We start from the raw sequence: 25,771 nt of genomic DNA, 5'->3' as shown, positions 1-25,771 counted from the left end.
AGTTATATCTGACTTGTAATTTAGATTAAATTTATTCTTTGTTTTCCAGATTCCAGTTCCAACACATCATGTCTGATTGGGAAGACAGTGGTAAGAATACTTCTTTTGAACATCATAGTGTAAAGTGCTTCAATTTTATATCCCCCCTGATCCCAACCCCTTGACAAGGGGGGGGGGGTTCCAGCATAGGGATCCACTGCAGTGAGAGTATGCTCTTCTACACCTACTCTCTATGCTGTGGATTCAAGTGAATATTGGGACCTTTAACTCCTTCACTCCTCCTTGTCCTCTAAATTTTCCCCTTCCCTTCTTCCTCTTTTCGTTGACGTCCTTGGCATGGTATTGGATTGTGGAATTCACTGCTCTTTTAACTTGGAGGGTGGAGGTAGACCGCATGCTGCTACACGAGTAAAACTAGAATACCCGTCGTGGTTGAGCGAGGGGAAATTTTTGTCAAGCCATGCTCTCAGTGCTGGGTCCAATCACAATAGATTGATGACCCTTAAGGCACTGTGGGTTTGATGTATATCCAGGTGAAGATCCCAGGGCAGTTACCACTGTGTGTAACAGTATTGCTCCTCCCCCAGTTGGGCCTTCCTGGTGAGAGGGACCTCATCCTGGATGAAATTTAGAACATTCGTTATATGGTGAAACAAACCACCTCCCTACGACTTCTGGCATGGCAATAGACTGTTCACAGGAAAACTCAATTCATGAAAATCAAGGTGTTATTAAAAGCGTAGTACCATATAATAAGAAGTACCGTATATTTTCGTGTACGAGACGACCTTTACATAAGACGAGGTAAAAAATTTACAACTTTTCATGAATTTATCTTATATCTGCAGTATAAGACGACTGCTAAATTACAGAACCATCTGTGTATAGCTAGCATTTGCAACAACAGGTATCTTATGAAATATTGGTTATGTAAAGATGATGTTATTACAAATGCTGTTTTACTTACTGTGTCCTTAGAAATTCAAAATATTGTATATAATCGCATGTCATGTGACTTTTGAAGCTAGTTTTAAGGGCATCGCATCTTACGCAAAATATAAAAGTAGCTTATGTAATATTCACACATTAGTATCGTATTATAAAATACAAACATAATGAATGTACATCTATTCCTTGGATCATTTAACAAGTTATGCTTTACTTCACTGTATCCAGTAATATTGTATGTATATTTGCATGGTGTTACTAATTGTATTATAAAATACAAACATAGCGATCATGCATCATTTGCATTGTTTAGGTTTTCGTGAACGTGGATGATACCTTCTGGGAATTTTTGTTTCTGCATCAATTCAATTTCCGTTTAAAGATAACAGTGGGGGAAGGTTTCGTCCCATTATCCACACACGTTAAAACAACAGTAAAATGTGGTCTTTCATGCCCAGTAGTTTTGATTAAAATATTTTTCTCCCCAATATTGTTTACAGTCGAGTTTGATGGCATATCGAAGTTTAGGAGTTTCATCCATGTTGCCGATGCATGACAATTTATAGTCATTAGCCCTTGAACATTGTTTGTTTTCTCAGCTGCAGCTACAACTTGCAGCTAAAATTTAGCAGTATATTTCCCTGCAATCTTTTCTCCATAGTGAATAAGGGTATATAATGTAAAATATATATCAGTCCTATTCTACTTAACATTATTTGTTGCATAGCTACAGTAATTGTTTACTATTGTACGATGGTTGAAATCCAAGCAAAACAGCTGTTGTTATCTGATTCGGTTGTTCATAGCCATGGTCTAGACCGAGTTCATAGCAAAACAGTTATTTATCGTTTGGTTGTTTATGGCTGTACTAATTTACTCAATGAGTATAACGTAACTAATGATACTTTTATCATTCGCTTTTACTTTTTTAACTTATTTAACCCTTAAACGCCGACTGGACGTATCGTACATCGACTAAAATTGTCTGTTGGGTGCCGAGTGGACGTACCGTATGGCGACTACAAAAAATTTCAACCTTCAGTCAAGTTTGACTCGACCGAAATGGTCGAAAAACGCAATTGTAAAATAAAACTCTTACATTCTAGTAATATTCAATCATTTACCTTCATTTTGCAACAAATTGGAAGTCTCTAGCCCAATATTTCGATTTATGGTGAATTTTTTAAAAAAACTTTTTCCTTACGTCCGCGCACGTTAACTCTGCCAAAAATCTCAGAAATTCTTTCGTCACTTTGTCATAATGTTTGCACCGTTTTATATTAGTCGTTACATAAAGTTTTATATATGAAAATGTGCGCAATTTCATGTAGAATACAACAAAAAATAATTCATGGTTGTAGGTTTTATCAGTTTTGAAATATTTTCATATAAATCACAATAAATAGAAAAAATTTGACCTTCAGTCAACTTTAACTCGACCGAAATGGTTGAAAACTGCAATTGTAAGCTAAAACACTTACAGTCTAGTAATAATCAATTACCTTCATTTTGCAACAGACGGGAAGTCTCTAGCACAATATTTCGATTTATGGTGAACTTTTGAAAAAACTTTTTCCTTACGTCCGCGCACGGTAACTCTGCCGAAAATCTCAGAAATTCTTTCGTTACTTTGTCGTAATGTTTGCACCGTTTTATATTAGTCATTACATAAAGTTTTATATATGAAAATGTGCGCAATTTCATGCAGAATACAACAATAAATAACTCATGGTTGTAGCTTTTATCAGCTTTGAAATATTTTCATATAAATCACGATAAGTGCCAAAATTTCAACCTTTGGTCAACTTTGACTCGACCGAAATGGTCGAAAAACGCAGATGTAAGCCAAAACTCTTACATTCTAGTAATATTCAATCATTTACTTTCATTTGACAACAAATTGGAAGTCTCTAGCACAATATTTCGATTTATGGTGAATTTTTGAAAAAAACTTTTTCCTCACATCCGCGCGGTAACTCGGCCGAAAATCTGATAAATTCTTTTGTCACTTTGTCGTAATGTTTTCACCATTTTTCTAATAGCTGTTACATAAAGTTTTATGTATGAAAATGTGCACAATTTCATGTAGAATACAACAAAAAATAACTCATGGTTGTAGCTTTTATCAGTTTTGAAAAATTTTTATATAAATCACGATAAATAGAAAAAATTCAACCTTCGGTCAACTTTAACTCGACCGAAATGGTCGAAAACTGCAATTGTAAGCTAAAACACTTAGTCTAGTAATATTCAATCAATTACCTTCATTTTACAACAAACGGAAAGTCTCTAGCACAATATTTCGATTTATGGTGAATTTTTGAAAAACCTTTTTTTTTTTACATCCGCACGTCACGAATTCAAGCATCATTTTGTGATAATATTTTCTCCTTGTTGTTTTGATCATTTTACAATTTGTTATATACCAAAATCATTGCAATTTAGTGTACAATACAGAGAAAAAAATAACTCATTAGCTTTAACCGTTTTGCTCACAGCGCGATTTGTATGCAATTATATATGAAATTTTTTTTTTGTGCTGTCATATATTTCAATATTTATATATGATAATGATATTTTTTTTTTCATTTCTGATGGTTGCATACTAAACTTCAGGCAATGACAAAAAAAGGAGCCAAAAATGAACTCTTAATCTTAAAAACTAAGCGTGCTGTGATTTTTTGAAAAAAACTTTTCTTCCGCTTCGATGCTAAGTCCCGAACTTTTGTAAATAGAGGCTCGGCGTTAAAGGGTTAACGAGTGACCTATTTGGCCCCAGTGCTAGGCTTCTAGCCTAGACCTGTTGTTTCATCCTAATTGTTCAGGCCAGCCCTATGAGAGCTGATAGCCAGCTTACTGGTCTGGTTAAACTTTTTTAATAATAATAAAATCTGCCAGAGGCAGTAACTTCCTGCTGTAGGGCTCTCACCAGATAGGTTACAACAAACTTATTAATGTTAATTACTTTAATATTTCAAAATTCATCTCCATCTGTGTGTTTTTTAAGTAATGTATGCCCATGTATCCCCCCATGTCAATATGGGATTCAGCTATTTAGTTACTTGGTAAGTAACTTATATAAAAATGACATTTTTGTGATAATTTGAAGTTTCATATACAGTATACTTAACAAGTAACTTCACGATTAGAACCCTCCCTCCTCCCTTCTCATGGACATAGGGCATAAACAAACTGGGCTCTTTAGTAGTGTTGTACCTATCCTTCCCTTGGGCAAAGCGAGTTACCTACACCAGAATATTGGAATGCTACTGTGAATTTCAAATTCATATATATTTTACCATCTGTATATTCTTGTAGTATTTGCTGTTTGATGTCAGTGATCCTATCAGGAACGGCGCCCAAACACCCTGTTACTTAAGAGTTTTATGTTTTCAGATTTTTTTAAATAGACTATAGAGTTTATAAGTTTTTTATTTTTTCTTTTACGTAAAATTTTTCATGCTGGCTAGCAGACTGTTTTTGGCATCCATCATCTGGTGATGTCAGTTTTCATGCAGTAAGATGATTTTGATGTCAGCATAACTTAAAAATGATATAATAAAAAAGTCTAGTTTGTTTTGAATGAAATATTATATTTTTCTGTCAAAATTAGTATTTAATGTTGCAGTATAGTCAGATTTTATCAGGTGCTATTGAATTTAAATATACAGTAGTAAGGTCACACATCACTAGCATATTTTTTATTTTTTCAACAGATGATCTTGGTCCTTGTGAGCAACAGGAACTAATTCAGAGTACAGCAAGCAAGACAGACCTGGAATTTGGAAATCTGGAGACTGAAGATGAGCTTCCAGAAAATACACATTTAAAGGTTAGGTTGAAATTTTTGCACAAAAGTTGGTAATCTCGTAAGGCCTAAGCTAAGAATTAAAAGAAAAAATTACTGACCCATTTCCATGTTCGGGATGTGTGGGGAAACAGCAGTATAGATTTGACAAAATATTCCATGGATTTTTCTTGCTATCACATTATGATTAGTCAGCCCATAATTTCTCATTGCCACACGCTTTCCACTCGGAAGGAAGAAAATAATTTTCCATTGTGACCGTGGAGCTCAAGAGCACCAGCATTGTTACTGTTGAGCCTATCAGGGTCCATCTACAATAATACAGCCAAGGCCTTTATGGATACTGGAAATTTCCAGATATGCTGAAAAGACCCAATGGGTGTAAAATGGTAAGTTTGTACCTTTGTTCCCTCCCAACTTGGGACCACCTTGACGCGGTGAGGGGGCTCATGAACCGCAGGAATTTGTTCCTGGGTTTGAGTCCAAGAGTCCCATCTATCAATATATATTTTTTTTATTTATTTTTGAGGAATTTTCCACTTTTGCTAAAATTCACTGGACCTGATAAATAGGAAAAGATATGTCTAGGATTGCGTTTATATCCGAACTGAGAACTGTGGTTGAACCATCAACTGCCCGATAATGTTCGGACCTGAGAGATATGATTGATATCTCTAAGGCTGAACTGTTCTTTAGGGCTGGACCACGGATTCCAGTGGGGTCTGGTTCGGGGGATAGGACTTTCAGGCATTCTAGCCGATGTGCCCATAATATGATTAAGCTTGGGATAATAGTATTCTCGTAATACCTTTGGTCCTAGCAAGCAGGTTTGGCTTACACTTGGGCCACTCTAATCATGTTGTGCCATCCCCTGTGGAGTAGGGTAGGGACACAGAAATTTGGGAGTCAGTTTTCATTTGTGGAAGAATGAACTCCATGAAAAGCTGATGGTATTTTAAGGTTTTCAGTTTTATTTATTTTTTATTTTACTTCAATCTTTATTAGCGGTATTTATAAAGATTCAACACCTTGACGTGGTGAGGGGGCTCTTGATATCATAGCTGGGATTGGGTTTATATCCTAAGCTAAATATTGAGAACTGTGGTAGGACCATCAACTGCCTGATAATGTTCAGACCTGAGAGTTATCAGATTGATAGCTCAAAGGCGGAACTATTCTTTAGGGCTGGACCACGGATTCCAGGGGGATCTGGTTCAAGGGATGGGATTCTCGGGATTCTATCCAGTTTGCCCATGACTTGATTAGGGTGGGAATGATTGTATTCTTACATTACTCTCAGTCCTAGCAAGTTGGTTTGGCTTACGCTTGGGCCACTCTAATCATGTTGTGCCATCCCCTGTGGGGTAGGGTAGGGACGTGGACATTTGGGAGTCAGTTCTCACTTGTGCCATTTGTGGAGGAATAGACTCCATGAAAGGCTGATGTTTATTTTATTTTTACTTCAATCTTTATTTATTTATTAATTTATTTTTACTTCAATCTTTATGCTTAGTGGTTTTAAAGATTTAAGTACCCCAGGGCCATTTGATTGTAGCGACTCAGCACAGTTGACAACCACTGGAACCTCCTTTGACAACCTCTCTGGAAAAATCAGAAAAAAGTGCTAATGTAATTACACTGGAGCCCTATGCTCCAATAAAAAGAAAACCAAAAAAACCAAATATCTTCACCCGACCTTGACTCACTTTGACTCCCTCTTTGGGAGTGGAAGTTGGTCAAGATTCCTGACCTTAGAAATGGGGAAGAAAATATCAGCATTGAAATTAGAAAACTTCCAGTTGAATTGACAGTCAGCTACCAGTTGAATCGACAGTCAGCTACTGAAATGTCATTCAGACAAATAAAAGATCAGATGTGGTTGATAGGAACCACAACAAAAAATCAATCAGAAAACTACTTACCTATTAAAAATATTGATAGTATAAAGGTACATATAAAAAAACATGACAGTATGAACTGTGTACAGGGTACCATAGTACTCCCTGATAATGATGAAGAACCAGCAGAAAAGAATATATTGCTGGATTCCCTTAAAAAAAAGGTACAACGATGTACAAGTTTGCGAAATATACGACATAGCCAGTGGACAGAGTAATGGAAAAACACTGAGAGTAGCAAAGATATAATTTGAAGGCCATGAATTACCCTTAAAAATTAAAACCATGGGTCAGAGCAGAGAACTTAGACCATATGTTCCAAAACCACTACAGTGCCAAAACTGTAGTATGTATGGACATACAGTACAAAGAAAAATTGCCGTAATAAATCTATATGTGCATATTGTGGATCTGACAAGCACCATATAGTGGAGGTGTGGTGAACCAAAATGCGTTAACTATAGACAAAATCCCCATGCAAGATCTAAAGAGTGTATGTATTTTATATACAATACAGAATTAAAATTACTTTAGGAAAGGACAGGAATGGCTATAAAAAAGACCAAATTAGAATTAAAAGTTAGAGGACTGCATGATCCCACTAGGAAACAAATGTTTTCTACTGTAACTAGATCAAATAATGAAACAAAACAGGAAATAGATAAGAGTAACAAAAGCCTGATAGATCAGTCTCAAAGAAAAATAACCACTTTGCAAGAAGAAACTAATATAGCAAAGAACCAAGAATTGTATATAAATATTTGTTTAAATTCTTTTGAGATATTAAGAGAAATGGAAACATTAGAAGATAATACAAGCACCATAGAAATATAAGAAGATAGTTATAATGAATTAGAAACTAAAGAAAAAAAAGAGGCCTTTAGAGAGAAATCCTCCCAAGACCAACAAAAAACCAACTATCATTAGAGATACATCCATTAAGATAAAGGCAGGAGACCCCAAGAAAGAACATAAACCAAAAAATAATAAGAATATACCTTTGTCTCCTAAAGTAATAATAAAGCTAATGGAAACAGAACATCAAAGAAATAGTAGAGGAACAAACCATTGACAACAATAATTATGTGATGGGGGAAGAGATTACTCCATCACGAATAATAGGTGCAGCAAGAGTAAACAAAGAAACGACACAAGAAAACACTTGTGGATGTGATGAATGTTTCATTGAACTGTGCAACAAAAACATAACAAAGGACAGTTTATCAAACACTATATGAAATTTTATAAGATACAGAAATAAAGAAACTACAGGTACTAGTTTAGACACTCATGAAAAGGGCTATATGTGCATTTGATATCTAATGTCTTATAAAGAAAACAAATAAATATTGTAAATAGGATTCTAGAAAAAGTGCAAATTGATGATCCACAAAAAGAAAATAATGCTTGAACACACTAATGTAATACTCTCAATATTATACTATACAATGGAACATAAATGGTCTACAAACCAGATTACATTTTGGAGGAATACAATGATTACTAAGGGATTATGAACCAATGATACTGTGCTTACATGTCAACAAAACAATATCAACTATCCCGGTTATACAACATTTTATGTCAACAAAACGATAACAGATTTTCGTCGCTGATAACCAGTTATCGGCGCTGATCGTCTCTTATCGGCGCCACTAACCGGTTATCGGCGCTGCTAACCAGGGATCAGTGCTATTATCGCCGATTTTCGGTTAGCGGCAATTTTCGGTTGTCATCATGCCATCAGGAACGGAACCCCGCCAATAACCGGGGACTGCCTGTATAGGTAAATATACCTTAGTATCTACATCTAGAGAAGAAAGAAGTTAGGTACTGCTATATATGTACATAAAGTATGTTATGACAGAGTACCTGTAAACTTTACTGACTTACAAATATCAAGTATTAAAAAATGATAATTATATAATTTATAATTTATACAACCAACCTAATAAAAATTACGACATTGATAAACTTAAAAATTTACTTAACAATAAGAAGGAACCTACATTAATAGTAGGTGATGTTAATGCTCACAACCCAATATGGGACTGTAATTGTGTACAAACTCAAATAGAACAGGTAGTAAAATACAGTATAAGAGTTCATGGATTCAAACGATATGTGCTCTATAAATGATGATGAAGTTAGCACATTTTTCTAAAGCACATGGAACATTTTTCTAAGTAGTCTTAACTCTTGTACATGTACAACAAGTACCGTATAGTTGACAGATTAGATTGGAATACAGTTGATGACTTGCACACCAGTGATCATTTCCAATATTAATTTCCTTATTATAAAATAATCCTGCAAAACATGCCCCTGACTCTAACATTTATAAAGCAGAATGGGAGCAATATGAAATGCAGACCAGAAATATCCCACCATTTGAATATTTAAATGACCATAATGAAACTAATAAATTTCCTGTTGATTTCATTAAAAATGCTGCTGATAAAGCAATACCAAAGTCAAAACCCCATCCAACAAAACACAAAGTTCCCTGGTGGTCCGATAAGATAACAGAATAGAAAGTTCAGTAAAATAAATAAAAGATTACCGATATTACAAGGAAGTTTACAAAAAATTACTACTGTATATTATTACTTGAAATTGATACATTAAAACATCTATACAACAAAATACAGTCATACCTCGAAATTACGCGAGGTTAGGTTCCGGAGCCCCTCGTGCAAGGTGAATTTTCGCGTAAGTTTGGCATGGTCTTTAAAAATGCTAATAAATGTTTATTTCCACAGTTTAAGTACTAAATATGACCCTAATCATGCTCCCAAAGTATTAAGCTAACTTTTAAATGAACTAAAGTTTGTGTAATTTTATTTAAAATTTAGCTTATTACCCTTAGAAAAGGAATACAGTAAATGGTTGACATAAAAATTGAGTACTGCACAGTTTCATAATAGCGCATTTACAGTAGGTGCGTACGTATACTAATGTTACCCCTAATACATGGGAAGCCGTTTTCTTTGTCACTTAGAGTAAAAGCCGTTTTCTTTGCGTCACTAGGCAAAACGACATGTGTCAGTCAACAAAAGTACAATTCCATAAAATATCGAAAACATGTACATAATGTTCGTAGAAGGTAGTATAGTACAGGTAAAATTCAGTCAATTTAAAATTATATACTGTACAGGTAATGATGTACAGAGAAATAATAAATTGTAAAAGTATGTTTGAGCGCTAACTACGAGAGAGAGAGAGAGAGAGATACTGTAATAAAGTAACTGTACTGCTTTTGTATCGTATTTATGCGCAAATATATAAATACAAATTTTCCATTTTGATTTTACACCTAAAAACACGAAAACTTAAAAATTATACACACTTTCTACAGGGGTATCGTCTTTGAAAAATGCAGTAACTAAGGGTATCACATCTTGTAAAAGTACACCAACTGAACGTGCTGTAATTACATGCACATACAGATTGCACCAGCACTTTTCTCCGAGGTGAACAGAGTAATTTTCAAAGAATGACACTTATACAACTCTTAGTTACATTAATGATATTACATTAACGAATTTTTTATCAAATGAGTGCGACCGAACAACCTCATCTCAAGGTCATGTAAAGTCCTTGTGACAGAGTTTGCAAATGGACATAATACTTGTATGATATTTATGTACAGAAATATAAATATAAATTTTCCATATCGATTTGACAGTTAAAAGCATGAAAACTTATAAATGTACTTCAAACATTAAACAAGCATTTTCTGCAGGGGTATCATCTTTGAAAAGTGCAGTAACTTTGCAAATGGGTATCACATCTTGTAAAAGTACACTAAGTGAATGTGCTGAAATTACCTTTGCATCATATTCATGCATGTACAAAATAAAAATAATACATTTTCGATACAGATTGTACACATGAAAAGCATGAAATGCATTTTTCATAGAGATTTTACACATGAAAGCATGAAATGCATTTTTCATAGAGATTTTGCACATTAAAACATCAAATGCATTTTTCATACAGATTTTACACATAAAAGCATGAAATGCATTTTCATACAGATTTTACACATAAAAGAATGAAATGCATTTTTCATACAGATTTTACACATAAAACATGAAAACTTGTAAATTACTTCAAAAATTAAACACCCACTTCTGCAGGGTTTCTCAAAATTTCGTGTGTCTGAAAAAATCGCGTATATGCCCATTAGTTAGGTTCCAGTGAAAAGTTCAGTGTGTGTGTGTAATTACAAAAATCGAACTGTGTAAGATCATCTTTTACTGTATAAGACAAAATTTAAAAAAAGTAATTCAAGGAAGAATCATTTCATGGAGGAAATACATATCAGATCTCTAATAATTCCATACAAAAAATATGGGAAAAATTCAGGAAAATAAATATCATTCTGTCATGTTAAACCACCTAGACATGCCATATTAAAAATAATGGGAAAATAATAGTTATGATCCATTTTAACAAAAACCAAGCAGCCCTCTAGAATGTGCTTACTGTGATGAGACACTAACAGTGGAGCACATTCTGGTGGTCTGCCCCAGATATTTTATCTGAAGAGAAAGATATTTCCAGGGTAAATCCTCCTCTGATAATTTGGGAGATGAAGCAGATATTTTTGCTCTCTTCTCTTTTTTAAAGTGTATAAAAATCTTTAACAATATTTAATTGTTTTCCTAATATATTTATTACATCACAGAATTTTAATGATGTTAAATTTTTTATTTTATATATATCACATCATTCATTAAACTTCATATCTTTATTATGTATATATCACATCGTTCATCAAACTTCATATCTTTATTTATTGGTCACATCACTTCTTTTTATTTATTAATTAATCATTTCCTTCATCAGTTCATAAATTCATTTACCTTAACAGAATTTATTTTCTCTTCATTACGGCACTGAATGGCCTTCTTGGTCCCAGTGCCTGGGCTTTTGCCCTAAATTTCATACATCCATCCACATAACAGACTTAAAATCAAAATGTAAAAGAGCTTTAAATGTGACAGCGTGGAGACCTTTGACTTTTTCGTCCACCTGCTTTCTAGTGTGCCATGATGTTGCCTTATGTGTTATGCTTCGTGGTCCAGAGAGAGACAGTTTGTTATTCTCATCTTTATTTTGTCTAACAATGGCCCATGCGTGAAGATAACTGTAAGAACAGAAATAGACAATTTTGAGGGCTTAAGGTTCGGTACAAAGTTGGTACAAATAGTTGATGAATATGAAAGAGTTTACAAACAATAATAAGAGAATATCTTACCACACAGTGGGCCCTTCATGGCGTTCACTCTTCCCTAACCAAGCCGCTTCTCTCAAACAGGCTGGCCTTTTTCAAGAAGAGACATCCATCACAAGATGGTGATGTTTCATAACATTAAGAAGAGGCCACCCAACACAAATTGGTGATGCTTCTCACAAAGTGTTACATAGCTGTCTACCAACAGCTACATTAAACCTAATTAAAAAACTATCGAAACACTACTTACCCTACACCTTACAGACCTTACAGTTCGCTTGGGTTGCCCCAGGTCCCTCAGTGTGAGGCACCTCTGATGTCTACCCGAGAATTGCTAATGCATCTTTCAGTATATTTTGCATCTTCCAATCTTGGGTGGTCTGGGATGCATCTTAGATATTTGTTGAGCTTATTCTTAAACACATCTACACTCACTCCTGATATGTTCCCCCTTGAGTAGGACGCCTTGACGAGGTGAGGGGCTAAGGGACCCTGGCCTTTGGGCCCGGGTCCTGACGGATCATCCTACATAGTTTTTGGTTTAAATGGCGTGGACATTTCCACATTCGCAAAATTTTACTGCTTAGGTGAGTCAGAAGGGATCGTTTTTTGGAAGGGGTTCGCATTCGAAGCTAATTGTGGGAGTTGTGGTGGTTGAGTCGCCACCCGAGATAGTTTGGACCTAAGAGATGGTGATGGGATTTTTCCCACTGCTATCTTGAGGGCGGAACCATCTCTGGGGATCAGCCCATCGGAATCCAGGGGGGGCTGGTTTTTGGAGGTGGGACTCCTGGCTTTTGTCCGGAAGCCCACCAGTACAGTTGGAGTGGGGAGTCAGTCCCCATTAGTGGGGGCAGAACTCCCAGCAGGCAGATTGGCTTATACCTGGGCCACTGCAAGCGTACTGGTGCTATCCTGAAAGGGTAGGGTATGGGGTGGACTGTTGGGAGTCAACTCTCACTTGTGCCATTGGTGGAGAATGCGAATACCTGACTGATCTACGATACTTTCTTGATATGACCAAGCAGTTTTGGGTGGGTGGATGAACCAGTTTGTGTGTGGTGGTCTGATGTGTGCATGCTTGGCATCTTGGGGTCTCTTCGTGGGCTTTGGGAGTGTGTTGGGGTGGGGAAGCTGAGCAGTAGAGCTGCCCAGTTTGTCCTTTTTGATATGCTGTCGGGGTCTGTGCAGGGGCTCTTGGGTGTCGGGTGTGCACTTTTTGGACCTTTGCATGTGGACTGGTTTAAACTTATGGATTTGGCTTTTAGTTCTCCCTCCCCTGGATCCGATGACTTAACGGCACTGGCAACGACTTCTGGCATGAACATGGATACGGGCTTGGCTGTTGGACAGAACCAAACACTGAGACACCAGGGTGTTAATAAATCTGGTGGATTTGATTCAAATAATAGGGTCCTTTATTGCACTAATGTAAACTTATCATTAGATTACGAATGTTTATACAGTGTAGTGAAGCAATTCGGCAAAGTGGAAAGAATTAAATTAATTCTAGAAAAGATAAGCAGTCATTTTGTGCTTTTATCAAATTTTCCTCTCCCTTGGAAGCTAGTGAGGCACAACAAAGACTCCATGGCCACATTCTAAATGACTCAGTTGTCAGCACGAAAGTGTTTTCAGTGAAAAACTTGAATGATGAGCCATTTGACTTTGTTCCAAAGGCTGAAGAACATGGACCAGTCCCATGTACCAGAGCTCTTCCTCCCCCTTTATGGCATGTTGCTATCTACAAGGAGGGAGGGAAAAATTTGATAAAAGCTGCTGACTGCATTGAGAGCAAGGTTGGTTCCATTCCCATTGGAAATTTAAAACGGTATGGAAAGAACCTTCTAATAAAAGCTGGAAATGAGACTCAAGCAGTTCTGTTAGCTAACTTTAAACCTCCTGAAAGTGGAAATATTGAATCTATTTCATCTCACAGATTCTTTAATACACTGAAAGGAGTAGTTTACTCAAAAGATCTGCATGTTTTTAAAGAGGAGGAGATTCTCCATCGATGCCCTCCTTGTGTATCTCATGTAAAAAAACTGGGTGGTGATGCAGCTATCCTTTTAACCTTCTCCTCCAATTACCTACCTGATACCATCATTGTTGGCCATGAGAGGATGCAGGTTAAAAAATATAAAAGAAGTCCTAGACAGTGTCGCAAATGCTTTGAATATGGCCACATTCAAAACTCTTGCGATAACAATAAAAGATGTCCTGTGTGCTCTGCAGAGCACGATAATTTTGATGATTGCAAAGCAGCCCGATACTGTTTTCTTTGCAAGGGTGATCACACACCAAACTCTAGGGCTTGTCCCAGATATAAATTTGAACAAGAAGTGTTGGCAGTGGCAGATAATGAACATATTAGCATTAGTGAAGCAAAGCGCACGGTAATGGGGGCAAACAAAAGTGCCAACACTACGTATGCTTCTGTAATAAAACTTATGAAAACTTCCAACAATGTAAGGCCACCAATAACTGTGTCTGATGGAAGATATCACAAACCTGGTATTTCTCGAACCATAAATAATAATGAAAATCTCCAAACTGGTGAGAAACTTTTGTCAGCAAGTGCTTTGAAGTCCAATAGCAAAAATTGTACTTCCAAAAGCACAGAAAATTTATCTTCCACCACATCCACAGCTGTCGATTCATCTCCAAAAATAAGGGTGCCAAAATCAACCAATAATTCAGGAAAATATTCTGAAAATACTTCAAACCAAAATAAGCTAAAGGAACAATCCCAATTAGATAGAGCTAGTTCAGAGCCATCAATCGCCACAGCCACAAACAAAAATAATAATAAAACTACGGTTGCAACTACCAAGAAACGCACAAGAAATAGTTCCCCAAATAATGATAATTTTATAATAAAAACTTCAAATGGGTTCAGTGTTTTGGAAGACATCTCTCCTCCTAGAAAGGTGGTTCCAAAAGTAGTTTCAGAACAAAAACATCTGAGTTCAGTCAATTCAGTCTTGCCGCCCTAAGACAAATAGGATTAGTGGTGCACAGAACCACAGCAATAATTCTGAACATCAGGTTCATAATAAAAAATATGAAGATCAACCAAAGACCCTGAACACCAATTCAGATGAAAAGGGATTAAGAAAACAATCTCTTATAAAGGAGAATTTCCCACTCCACCCTAGGAACAGTACTTCCCCTCAAGGAGTGGGAAGTAGCACATTTTACCACCTTAGCATTCTTGCTCGATATTCTTCAGTGGAACTGTAAAGGTCTCAGAGCCCGTACAGAAGACCTTAAAGTTTTAATGCATGAATTCAATCCAGGGATTATATGCCTACAGGAAACAATGTTAGGCAACTCTGTTTATAATCCTGGACTAAATTATTCAATATTTAAATCATATCCCCAATTGGTGATCGTGCCCATGGAGGTGCTGCAATTATTATTAATAAATCTCTACAGCACTCCACAATACAATTAAATACAACACTACAAGCTGTCGCTATTTCAGTCATTTTGGAAAAGAGGATAACAATCTGCTCCTTATACCTTCCACCAGACCTTGATTTTAACATTGGAGATATTCAGTCGTTAATTGACCAACTTCCAGCTCCTTTACTTCTGCTAGGTGATTTTAATGCCCACAACCCCTTTGGGGAAGTCGGTTTTTAGATAGTAAAGGGAAATTAATCGAAGACCTTATTGACAGGAATGATGTTACCCTGTATAATAATGGGTCAATGACTTTCCACAACATTCACGATAATCATTTCTCTGCACTGGACCTTAGTATTTCTTCAACTAGTATCCACCTTGATTTTAATTGGTCTGTTAATGAAGATTTAAATGGAAGTGATCACTACCCGATCCATTTGAAATATGCTCTGAATGCTCCATCTGAAGTTTTACCTAAGTGGAAGGTAGAGGACGCAGACTGGGATAAATTCAGTAAGGGTCAATCTAGATAGGGAGTTTGAGTCCTTTCATTCTCATCTTAGTAGATGCCTATGATTACTTTATTGAATCTACTTTGAAGAGTGCTGAAAGCTCGATTCCAAAAACAAAAGGCAAACCTCGTAGACCTGCAGTTCCCTGGTGGAATAAGACATGTGGTATTCTGAGAAAAGTGACTAGGAAATGCTACAGACGTTACAAAACTAGTGGCTCCCCTCAGTCTAAATTAATCTACAAACGTGCTTTAGCCAAGCAGCGGCGCTTTTATAAGAAAGCCAAAAGAGAATGTTGGCTTTACTATATTAATGGAATAAACTCCAAGACCCCACTAAGAGTGGTGTGGCGCAAAATAAGGAAACTGAGTGGAAAATTTGTAGCGTCACCATTGCCCTCATTAAAAATAAATGACACTCTAATCACAGAGCCCACTGAAGTTGCCAATGAGCTAGGAAAACACTTTTCTAAAGTTTCCAGCCCTAACAATTATTCTCCAGAATTTCAAAGAATTAGGAATTCTGAAATGTGTCTGAAGTTTGATTCAGGAAAAATCTGAACCATACAACTACAAATTTTCCCTAAGAGAACTTCGTGAGGCGCTCTCCTCAAGTGAATCCACAGCTCCAGGTGAGGATACAATCATATATGAAATGCTGAAACACCTCCCAGATGATGCCAAAAATATTTACTGAAGATTATAAACAAAATATGGGAAACTGGAATTTTACCCAAGGACTGGAAAATATCCATAATTGTCCCTGTTAAAAAGCCTAATAAAGATGCTTCCCAAGCCACCAGCTATAGACCAATAGCTCTTACCAGCTGTGTATGTAAGCTGATGGAGAAAATGATAAATACTAGACTGGTTTGGCACCTGGAGACCAAAGGATTACTATCGCCATTTCAATTTGGTTTCAGAAAAAACTGCTCCACCCTTGATCCCTTGCTGAGGCTGACCAACCAAATCCAGCAAGGATTCGCCAAAAAGTGTCAGACCATTGGCATATTTTTTGACTTGGAGAAAGCATATGACACTACCTGGAGAATTGGCATCATGAAACAATTGCACAAGATGGGCATATGTGGAAGAATGGTCAGGTTTATATATTCCTTTTTATCAGACAGACTTTTTAAGGTAAGAGTGGGAAACTCCTTCTCCCAACCTTTTATGCAGGAGGAAGGAGTTCCCCAAGGAAGCGTTTTAAGTGTAACACTTTTTTCAGTGGCAATAAATAGTGTGATTGAAAAAATCTCGCCCCCTGTTAAATGCTCGCTTTTTGTCGATGACCTTGCAATATACTGCACAGGATATGATTCCTTGTCTGTATGTAAACATTTGCAAAGGTCTATTAATGCTATTACTAAGTGGGCTGATGAGAATGGTTTCAAATTCTCCTCTTCCAAAACAGTTGCAGTAAGATTCACCAGGTGCCGGCGTGTGGAAGAGGTTCCCACACTTAGTTTAAAAGGGTCCATCCTTCCTTACGAGAGTGAAGTTAAATTTCTGGGGATGACTATTGACCATAAATTAACATGGGCTAGCCACATAAATGCCCTAAAGTTTAATGTTAAACAATCTATGAATATTTTAAAGGTTGTCTCTGGATTTAGTTGGGGGGCTGATAAGAAATCCCTTCTGAGGCTATATGACTCTCTGTGTCGATCTAAGCTAGACTATGGCTGTCAGATTTATTCCTCAGCCTGTAAAACCAAGCTAAAGGAACTGGATGTTGTACACAACATGGGGTTGAGAATATGCTCAGGGGCTTTTAGAACTTCGCCTGTTGAAAGCATTTATGTCGACACAGATCATTTACCCCTTGATCTAAGAAGGCAAGAGCTAGGGTTGCGATACATGGCTAGAATGAAAAGTGCTCCCAAAAATCCCTCCTTTCAAGCACTAAAGGAAACAGACTCTCGAAGTTTTTCTGGTACAAGAGCTTCTAAACCATTCCAAATTCGACTGAATGAGGATGTTAGGAATAATCACCTTAAATCCCAGAAAGTCCTGGAAGTAGAATATCCTGTAAATCCTCCATGGCTTATCCCAGAAGCATCAATATGTAAGAAACTGTTTAACAAAAAGGACTGCACTGTAGAAGAGATTAGGGAAAATTCTTAGAGCACGATGTTACCCATACTAATTTTACAAAAATTTATACAGATGGATCAAAGTCAGATAGTGGTGTTGGTTGCGCTGTTATCCTTGGTGATACAGCGTACACAGCTAAATTACCTGACTCTGCATCAATATTTACTGCCGAATTAACAGCCGTAGTGTCTGCCCTAGATTTAGTTTTTCAAAGTAGTGACTCTAATTTTGTCATATACTCAGACTCTAGAAGCACCTTAGAAGCTATTAAAAAATTTAATAGCTTTCATCCATTAATTCAAAAAGTTCAGGAGTGGCTTTTTCGTATATATTGTCGACGTAAATCAGTCTCTTTCTGTTGGGTCCCTTCTCACGTGGGGATTCGCGGAAACGAGATGGCAGACAGGGAAGCGAAAGCTGCTAGTATTTTATCAGAAACCTCTTTTAGAAAAGTGCCTCATACAGATCTAAAAGGTCCCATTAGATCTTATGTTTTAAGTAAATGGCAAGAAAGGTGGACTTCTCCCCTTCTTGCCAATAATAAGAAATATAGAAATATTAGGGATAATATACTACCGTGGTCTTCGTCATTCCAGCTTGACAGACAAACAGAGGTTATTTTAACGAGATTAAGGATTGGGCACACTCGTCTGACCCGTCAGTTTATTTTAGAAGGAAGCAGCCCTCCAGAGTGTGCTTACTGTGACGAGACACTAACAGTGGAGCACATTCTGGTGGTCTGCCGCAGATATTTTAACCAAAGAGAGAGATATTTTCAGGGTAAATCCTGTCTGATATTTTGGGAGATGAAGCAGATATTTCTGCTATCATCTCTTTTTTAAAGTGTATTAAAATTTTTAACGATATTTAATTTTATTTAATAATTATTACATCACGTAGAATTTTAATGACATTAATTTTTTTTTATGTATATAGCACATCATTCATTAAACTTCATACCCTTATTTATTGGTCACATCACTTCATTTTATTTATTAATCATTTCCTTCATGAATTCATAACTTTAACATAATTTATTTTCTTTCCATTACGGCGCTGAATGGCCTTGTTGGCCCCAGTGCCTGGGCTTTTGCCCTAAATATCATACATCCATCCATCCATCCTCCTTTCCTCAGATGAGCTGGTTACATTGAATAGACGCTGCATAATCAACACTGGTGTGTGGTGGATTAATGTCCAAATGCTTTCCTTAGATTTCCTGGTTTACTTTTAGGGATATTAATCTAACCTCTGCTTGCCCACTTTCTGATATTTTTAGCTGTCATGATGTTTTCAGTAATTCCTTCTATCTGTTTCCATGCCTGTAATATCATGCAATTTCTATTTTCTGCTATATAAACTTAAAATTGTAGTCTTTGAAAGTTTGTCAGAAGGTCCTTAACTAATCTCTATTCTAGCTGTAAAGGGCATGACTTTGTACACTCTTATTTGTGCAATATCCTTTTTGTAGTGTGGGTACAATATTATATTGAATATTCAAATGGACAACATACATACGTTTTATTAAGCATAATCATGTGTTCAGCTTTTTTGTTTTGAAAACAAAACAAATTCCCATTTTTGCTTTGCATTTTGCTAATAGTATTGCTATTTGATCATTGCAATAACATATTCCTATTCAACATCACACCAAAAATCTTTAATTCTGATGCTTATCTTTTGATTGTCTCGTTATTATCCTTTAAAACATGCAAATAGCATTCCTTCTTTATCACCATAGTTTATTGATTCAAATTTATCAGAGTTAAATACCATCCTATTTAAAATGTGCCATTATATATTTTGTTTAGGTCTCTTTTGTAGCGAGTTCCTATCTTCATCACAAGTAATTTCTCTACTTATTCCTGTGTCATTGGCAAAACTTCTCACTACATCAGTCCTTAACATTACTGTCTATGTCTGCAGTCATAATCACAAACAACAGTGCAGCTAACACCGTACCTTGTGGCACACCGGATATTACCTACTGCTTTATCCGATTTCTCGTCGTTTGCAATCACTATCTCTTTCTGTTTTGCAAAAATTCTTTTATCCATCTTCCTACTTTGTCCACAATGTTATGTTTTCTCATTTTTTTCATAATATATTATGGTCTACCTTGTCAAAAGCTTTTGCAAAGTCTAGGTAAACCACATCTGATCTTTTCATTTATCATATTTTTATATGTGCAAAGTGAGTGGACTAACAGTTGGGTTTGTGTACTTTTTCAGGTACAAAACCATGGTGTCCTATATTAAACAAACTATTTTTCATTAAATGTTTCATTATATTTTTCTTCATTACCCTTTCATACACTTTCATGAGATGTCAGTCTCACAGGCCTATAATTACTTGCCTCTAGTCTTGATCCACTTTTGAAAATAGGGGTAATATATGCTAATTTATGCTCAACATAAATCTTGCCTATATCTACACTTTGTCTTAATAATATTAAAGATTTGCGATTGAATGAACCACTTTCTTTTAACAAAATGGCAGGGATGCCATCTGGTTTAAATGCTGATCCATTTTTAATTTCATTAATAGCCTGCATAATATCGGCTTCATTAATATCTATGTCCGATAAATATTCACTATTTTCATCTCTTATTTCTGTATCATTATCTTCATTATCAATTCTAGGTGTAAATTCCCTCTTATATCTTTCTGCTAATATGTTACATATTTCCTTTTTTCATTCGCTAATTGCCCATCAATTCTTAGAAGCCTATTTTCAAACTCTTCTTTTATTCATCTTTTTGCATTGTTCAGGAAAAAAAAAATTTTGGATTTTGCTTGATATTTTGTAAGATCTTTTCTTCTAAGTCCCGTTTTTCGTTTTCTTTTGATTGTATAATCTTTTGTTCTGCATTTTCCATCTTACTTTTTAGTTCCATCACTTTCCATGCATTCTTTCCTTTTACAAGAGCTCCCCCTCGACATGAGGCCACCTTGACATGGTGAGGGGGCTCTTGAACCCCAGGAATTTGTTTCTGGGTTCGAGTCCAAGAGTCTCATATACCATCATATATTATTTTGGATTAAATTTGTGAAATTTTCCGCTTTTAGTAAGATTTACTGGACCTGATAAACAAGAAAAGATATCATAGCTAAGGCGGAACTACTTGTTAGGGCTGAACCACGGATTCCAGGGGGCTCTGGTTCTATAGATAGGACTTCATTTCTGTCCGAGTTTCCATAACATGATTATTAGGTGGGGATGATTGTATTCTTGTAATACTCTCAGTCCTAGCAAGCGGGTTTGGCATTACACTTATGCCACTCTAATAGTGTTATGCCATCCCCTTTGGGGTAAATAGGAATTTTACATTTGGGAGTCAGTTCTCACTTGTGCCATTAGTGGAAGATTAAAACTCCATGAAAAGCTGATGATATCTTTTTAAGTTTTAAAGTTTTTTTTTTTTTTTTTTTTTGTTTTATTACTCAAATCTTTATGGTTAAGTGAAATTAAAAGAAATTAAAATTAATTTACCCTGGGCACATTGATGGTAGTGACTACAGATGATGACTACTGGAACCTCTTGTAAAACCTTTCTTTGGAAAAAAAAAAAAATCCAAATGTAATCACACTGGAACCTTATACTCCAGTACTCAACAAATCAAAAAAATAAATATCGTCTTGACCATTTCATTGACTCACTTCAACTCTCTCTTTGGGAGTGGAAGTTGGTCAAGGTTTCTAACCATGGAAACTGAAAAAATATTTCAGCCCTAAAACTTAGAATTATTTATTGAATAGACATCCAACGACAGATATGTCGTTTAGACAAATAAAGGAAAAAACTGGGCTTATAGAAGCCACAGCAAAAAAACAGTCCGAGGACTATTTGTTTTTTGAAAAAATAGACAGTATTAACATTAAAAAAAAAAACATGAAACTATGAACAGCATTCAGGGTACCATTGTACTTCCTGAAAACAATAACGAACCAGTCTATAAGAAATGCTATTGGACTCTCTCAAAAAAAAGATACCCAAAGGTCCAAGATTGTGAGGTATATGCTGTACCAAGTAAAAACAGCAATAGACAAACGTTAAAAATAGCAAAAAAAAAATTTGAGGGTGAAGATCTACCTCAAAAATAAAAAAATTTTAGGCCAAAATATAGAGTTGAGACCCTATGTCCCAAAACCACTGCAGTGTCAAAATTGCAGTAAATATGGGCACACATACAAAAAAATTGTAGAAATGAACCTCTATGCTGCTTTGTGTGGATCTACTGAAAATACCACACAGTGGAAATGCAGTGAACCTAAATGTGTAAACTGTGGGCAAAATCATCATGCAAGATCCAAAGAATGCATGTATTACATATACAATACTAATTAAAAATACTACAAGAACGAACACTGATGTCTATAAGAGAGGCTAAGCTAGAATTAAAAGTGAGAGGAATTCAAGATCCGTCTCAGAAACACACGTATTCTTCAATAACAAGAGCAAAAATGAGGCAAAAACGCAAACAGATAGAAGTAACAGAGCACAGAAAAGTAAATCTCAAGAAAAAATTAATAATTTAGAAATAAAAATAAAAATAGAGAATAAAGAAACAGGTACAAATGAGATGGATAATATTTTATCAAATTCATTTTTTTATTAATGCAAATAGACACACAGGAGGATACTACTACAGAAGTAACAGAAGAGGGTAGAGATAGACTGGAAATTAAAGATAAAAAAGGCCATTGGAAAGAACACCATTGAAAACAAAGAAACCAACAATTGTTTAGAAAACGTCAGTCAAAACAAAAACAAAAAGATATGAAGAAAGAACAAAAACAAAAACTAGTTAAGAGTATACCATTATCTCCTAAAATAATAGTAAAACCAATGGATACAGATATCCAAACTACTGAAGAAGTGGGGGACAACCATACCTTAGACAACAATGAATATGTCAAAGGAGAAGAGATTACTCCATCACCAATAATTGGTACAATAAGAACAAATAAAGAAAGAAATATACATGGCAACTCTTGTGGATGTAATGATTGTTTCATTGCATTGTGCAACAATAACAAAAACCTAACAAAAGATGGCTTAAAAAACATTATAAGAAACTTTATGAAATATAGAAAAAAAGAAACCACAGAATTGAATACCCATGGAAAAGGTTGCATGTGCGTTGAGCACTTAGTCTATTATAAGGAAAAACAGATGAATGTCGTGAGTAAATTATTAGAAAAATTCCAAATTGATAATACAAAAAAAGAGAGTAAAACCCGACCGCTATAAAAAAATATTTTCAATAGTTATATTATGCAATGGAATGTAAATGTTCTACAGACCAGATTGCACCTGCGAGAAATACAACGGTTATTAAAAGAATATGAACCAATGATATTATGTTTGCAACATGTCAACAAAACAATATTAACGATAGGTAAATATACCTTAGCATCTGCATCAAGAGAGGAAGAAGGAAATTTAGATACTGCTATACATGTACATAACAAAGTATGTTATGACAAAGTACATGTAAACTTTACTGATCTGCAAACGTCGAGTATTAGAATACGAATAAAAAACGATAATTATGTAATTCATAATTTGTACAATCAACCTAATAAAAATTATGACATTGACAAAATCAAAGAATTACTTAATACTACTAAGGAACCAACGTTAATAGTGTAAAAAATATATCAGTCCTATTGTACATTACTTAACGTCATTTGTAACATAACTACAGTAATTTTGTATTACCGTAATGGTTGAAATACAAGCAAAACAGTTGTTATCCGATAATGATTAAAAACAACAGTTTCCCGTTCGGTTGTTTAATGACTGTAATCTTTTTGCAAAAGTATAACGTTACTAACAATACTTTTATCATTCTCTATTACTTTCTTAACAAAGATGGAATAAAGAGATAGAGGAAAAGAAGTTTTTCTATTGTAAGTTGGTCTCTCTCGCTGCCTGATTGTACATGCTGCGTTGCTATGCTTTTTCTAAAAATATTTCCCAAATATTTTTTACAGTTTAATTGCTAACTATTGTAATCGTAAACTCGAAATATCGTAAGTCTTATTTAATTAACAGAGCACTGCCTGTATTAATAATTGTCTTTTCTTTATTATCCAACTTGTACTGATTTATGGGATATTTTAATTCTAAACATGATGTGCTTAATCATACTGGGTTTCGTGTATTCCAACCTAATAAAGGGCTAATCCGGCAAAATGGCTAATCCGGCACCCTCCAGGTCCCAGTGATGCCAGATTGGTGATGGTCAACCTGTACTAATTTTAATGTTCATGAAGAGCTGTGATTTATTTAGTAAAATATAAAAATAAGTAAATAATAAAAATTCAGAAACCCTTATGGCACCTAATGAATTTTAAAAGAACTAAATTTTAAAATGTTACTTTACTTACTCAGAATTTTAATACTGTATAGCTTTTTAGTGAGTGTATATGAAAACGTGTAAATGTATTTATTGTGTGTGTGTGTTCCAGTATGAGAGTGTATCCCTTTGTGCAGTTTTTAATTTCATTTTCATTCATTCATCATCATACTGAATGACCTATTGGTCCTAAAGTGCTGGGCCTCTGGCAAGACCAAAAAAAATCAAATCCTTTGGGCCATGCAAAAAACCTGTGAGAGCTGATGTATCTTTACTACATATGTTGACCACCTTGAAATGGTGGGGGCTCTTGAATCCAGGAATTTGTTCCTGGGTTTGAGTCCAAGAGTCCCGTATATCATTATACATTTGTGTGGATTAATTTTTGTGAAATTTTCCACTTTTGCTCAAATTTATAGGCCCTGATAGATAGGAAAAGATACCATAGCTGGGATTTGGTTTATGTCCAAAGCTAAATAGTGGGAACTGTGGTAGGACCATCAACTGCCCGATAATGTTCAGACCTGAGAGTTATCATTTTTATAAATTCAAAGGCAGAACTATTCTGAGTCACTGGACCACATTCAAGGGGGTCTAGTTCTGTGGATAGGACTCTCAGCATTCTATACAGTTTGCCCATAACATGATTAGGGTGGTGATGATTATATTCTTGTAATACTCTCAGTCCTAGCAAGTGGGCATGGCTTACACTTGGGCCACTCTAATCATGTTGTGCCCAAGGTCTACAGAATACAAGGTCTTCTCACAGCTGACCCAAAATTGGGATGTAATGCACAGGTAGAGGTTGTGACGTCACGTGGTCTACTCACAGTCCTTGGTGATCTCTGACTGATCAGTTCGTTTACAAACAGTCAGTGTAGGCCTAGTTTCCACATATTTGGTATTGATATTGTCCGTAATAGCGGCCTTATATTTTCTCTTTCTTGCTGCAATTGAGACAGTTTAAGCGACCTGAGCCAACTCTTGTGCAGTAAACGGGTACTTTGAAAATAGGAAAAAAATAGGGGTCTAATTCTTCATAGATTTCCTATGGACAACAAATGTAATGTCATAAAAAATGATGGAGTTTAAATAAAACATAGACAAATATATGAACTTAGATCAAAAGTTTAATAATGATGAAGGTCAGACCTTGGAAACAACTTATTATAGTTTTGACACTGATATAACTAAAATTCACCTATTTGAATTCATCATTAAGATAGTGAGAGCTGGATTTAAAGATTGGTATTTTTAATGACTTGGGCAAATTATATTTATCTTATGGAATCCAATAATAATGGCATAAAGTAAAAAGTAAGTATACCTTAGTTTTACCAGACCACTGAGCTGATTAACATAACTAATCCAGCATTGTTAATCCTGAGGATAATTGCAGAGAGATACATGTATTTGCTGATGCTTCTCACTTGATAAAACTCATCAGAAACACTTTTTTTAGACCATGGATCTAGATTATCGGACTGTAG

General features: G+C 35.6%; 1 protein-coding gene across 1 annotated transcript in view; it reads left to right on the top strand.

Moving 5' to 3' along the window:
• The window catches only part of LOC136843747 (probable ATP-dependent RNA helicase vasa-like), a 711,228-nt gene that overhangs the window by 51,945 nt on the left and 633,512 nt on the right, over nt 1-25,771 (top strand). The window contains exons 2-3 of the mRNA XM_067112404.1: nt 50-90; nt 4,665-4,780. Of these exons, the coding sequence (XP_066968505.1) occupies nt 69-90; nt 4,665-4,780 (138 nt within the window). The 5' untranslated portion in view covers nt 50-68. The remainder of the gene's footprint in view (nt 1-49; nt 91-4,664; nt 4,781-25,771) is intronic.

Source organism: Macrobrachium rosenbergii, chromosome 12 (assembly GCF_040412425.1).
Source record: "Macrobrachium rosenbergii isolate ZJJX-2024 chromosome 12, ASM4041242v1, whole genome shotgun sequence".
NCBI lineage: Eukaryota > Metazoa > Arthropoda > Malacostraca > Decapoda > Palaemonidae > Macrobrachium > Macrobrachium rosenbergii.
The sequence above is the reverse complement of the archived record's forward strand: the minus strand, read 5'-3'. Positions and strand labels throughout refer to the sequence as shown.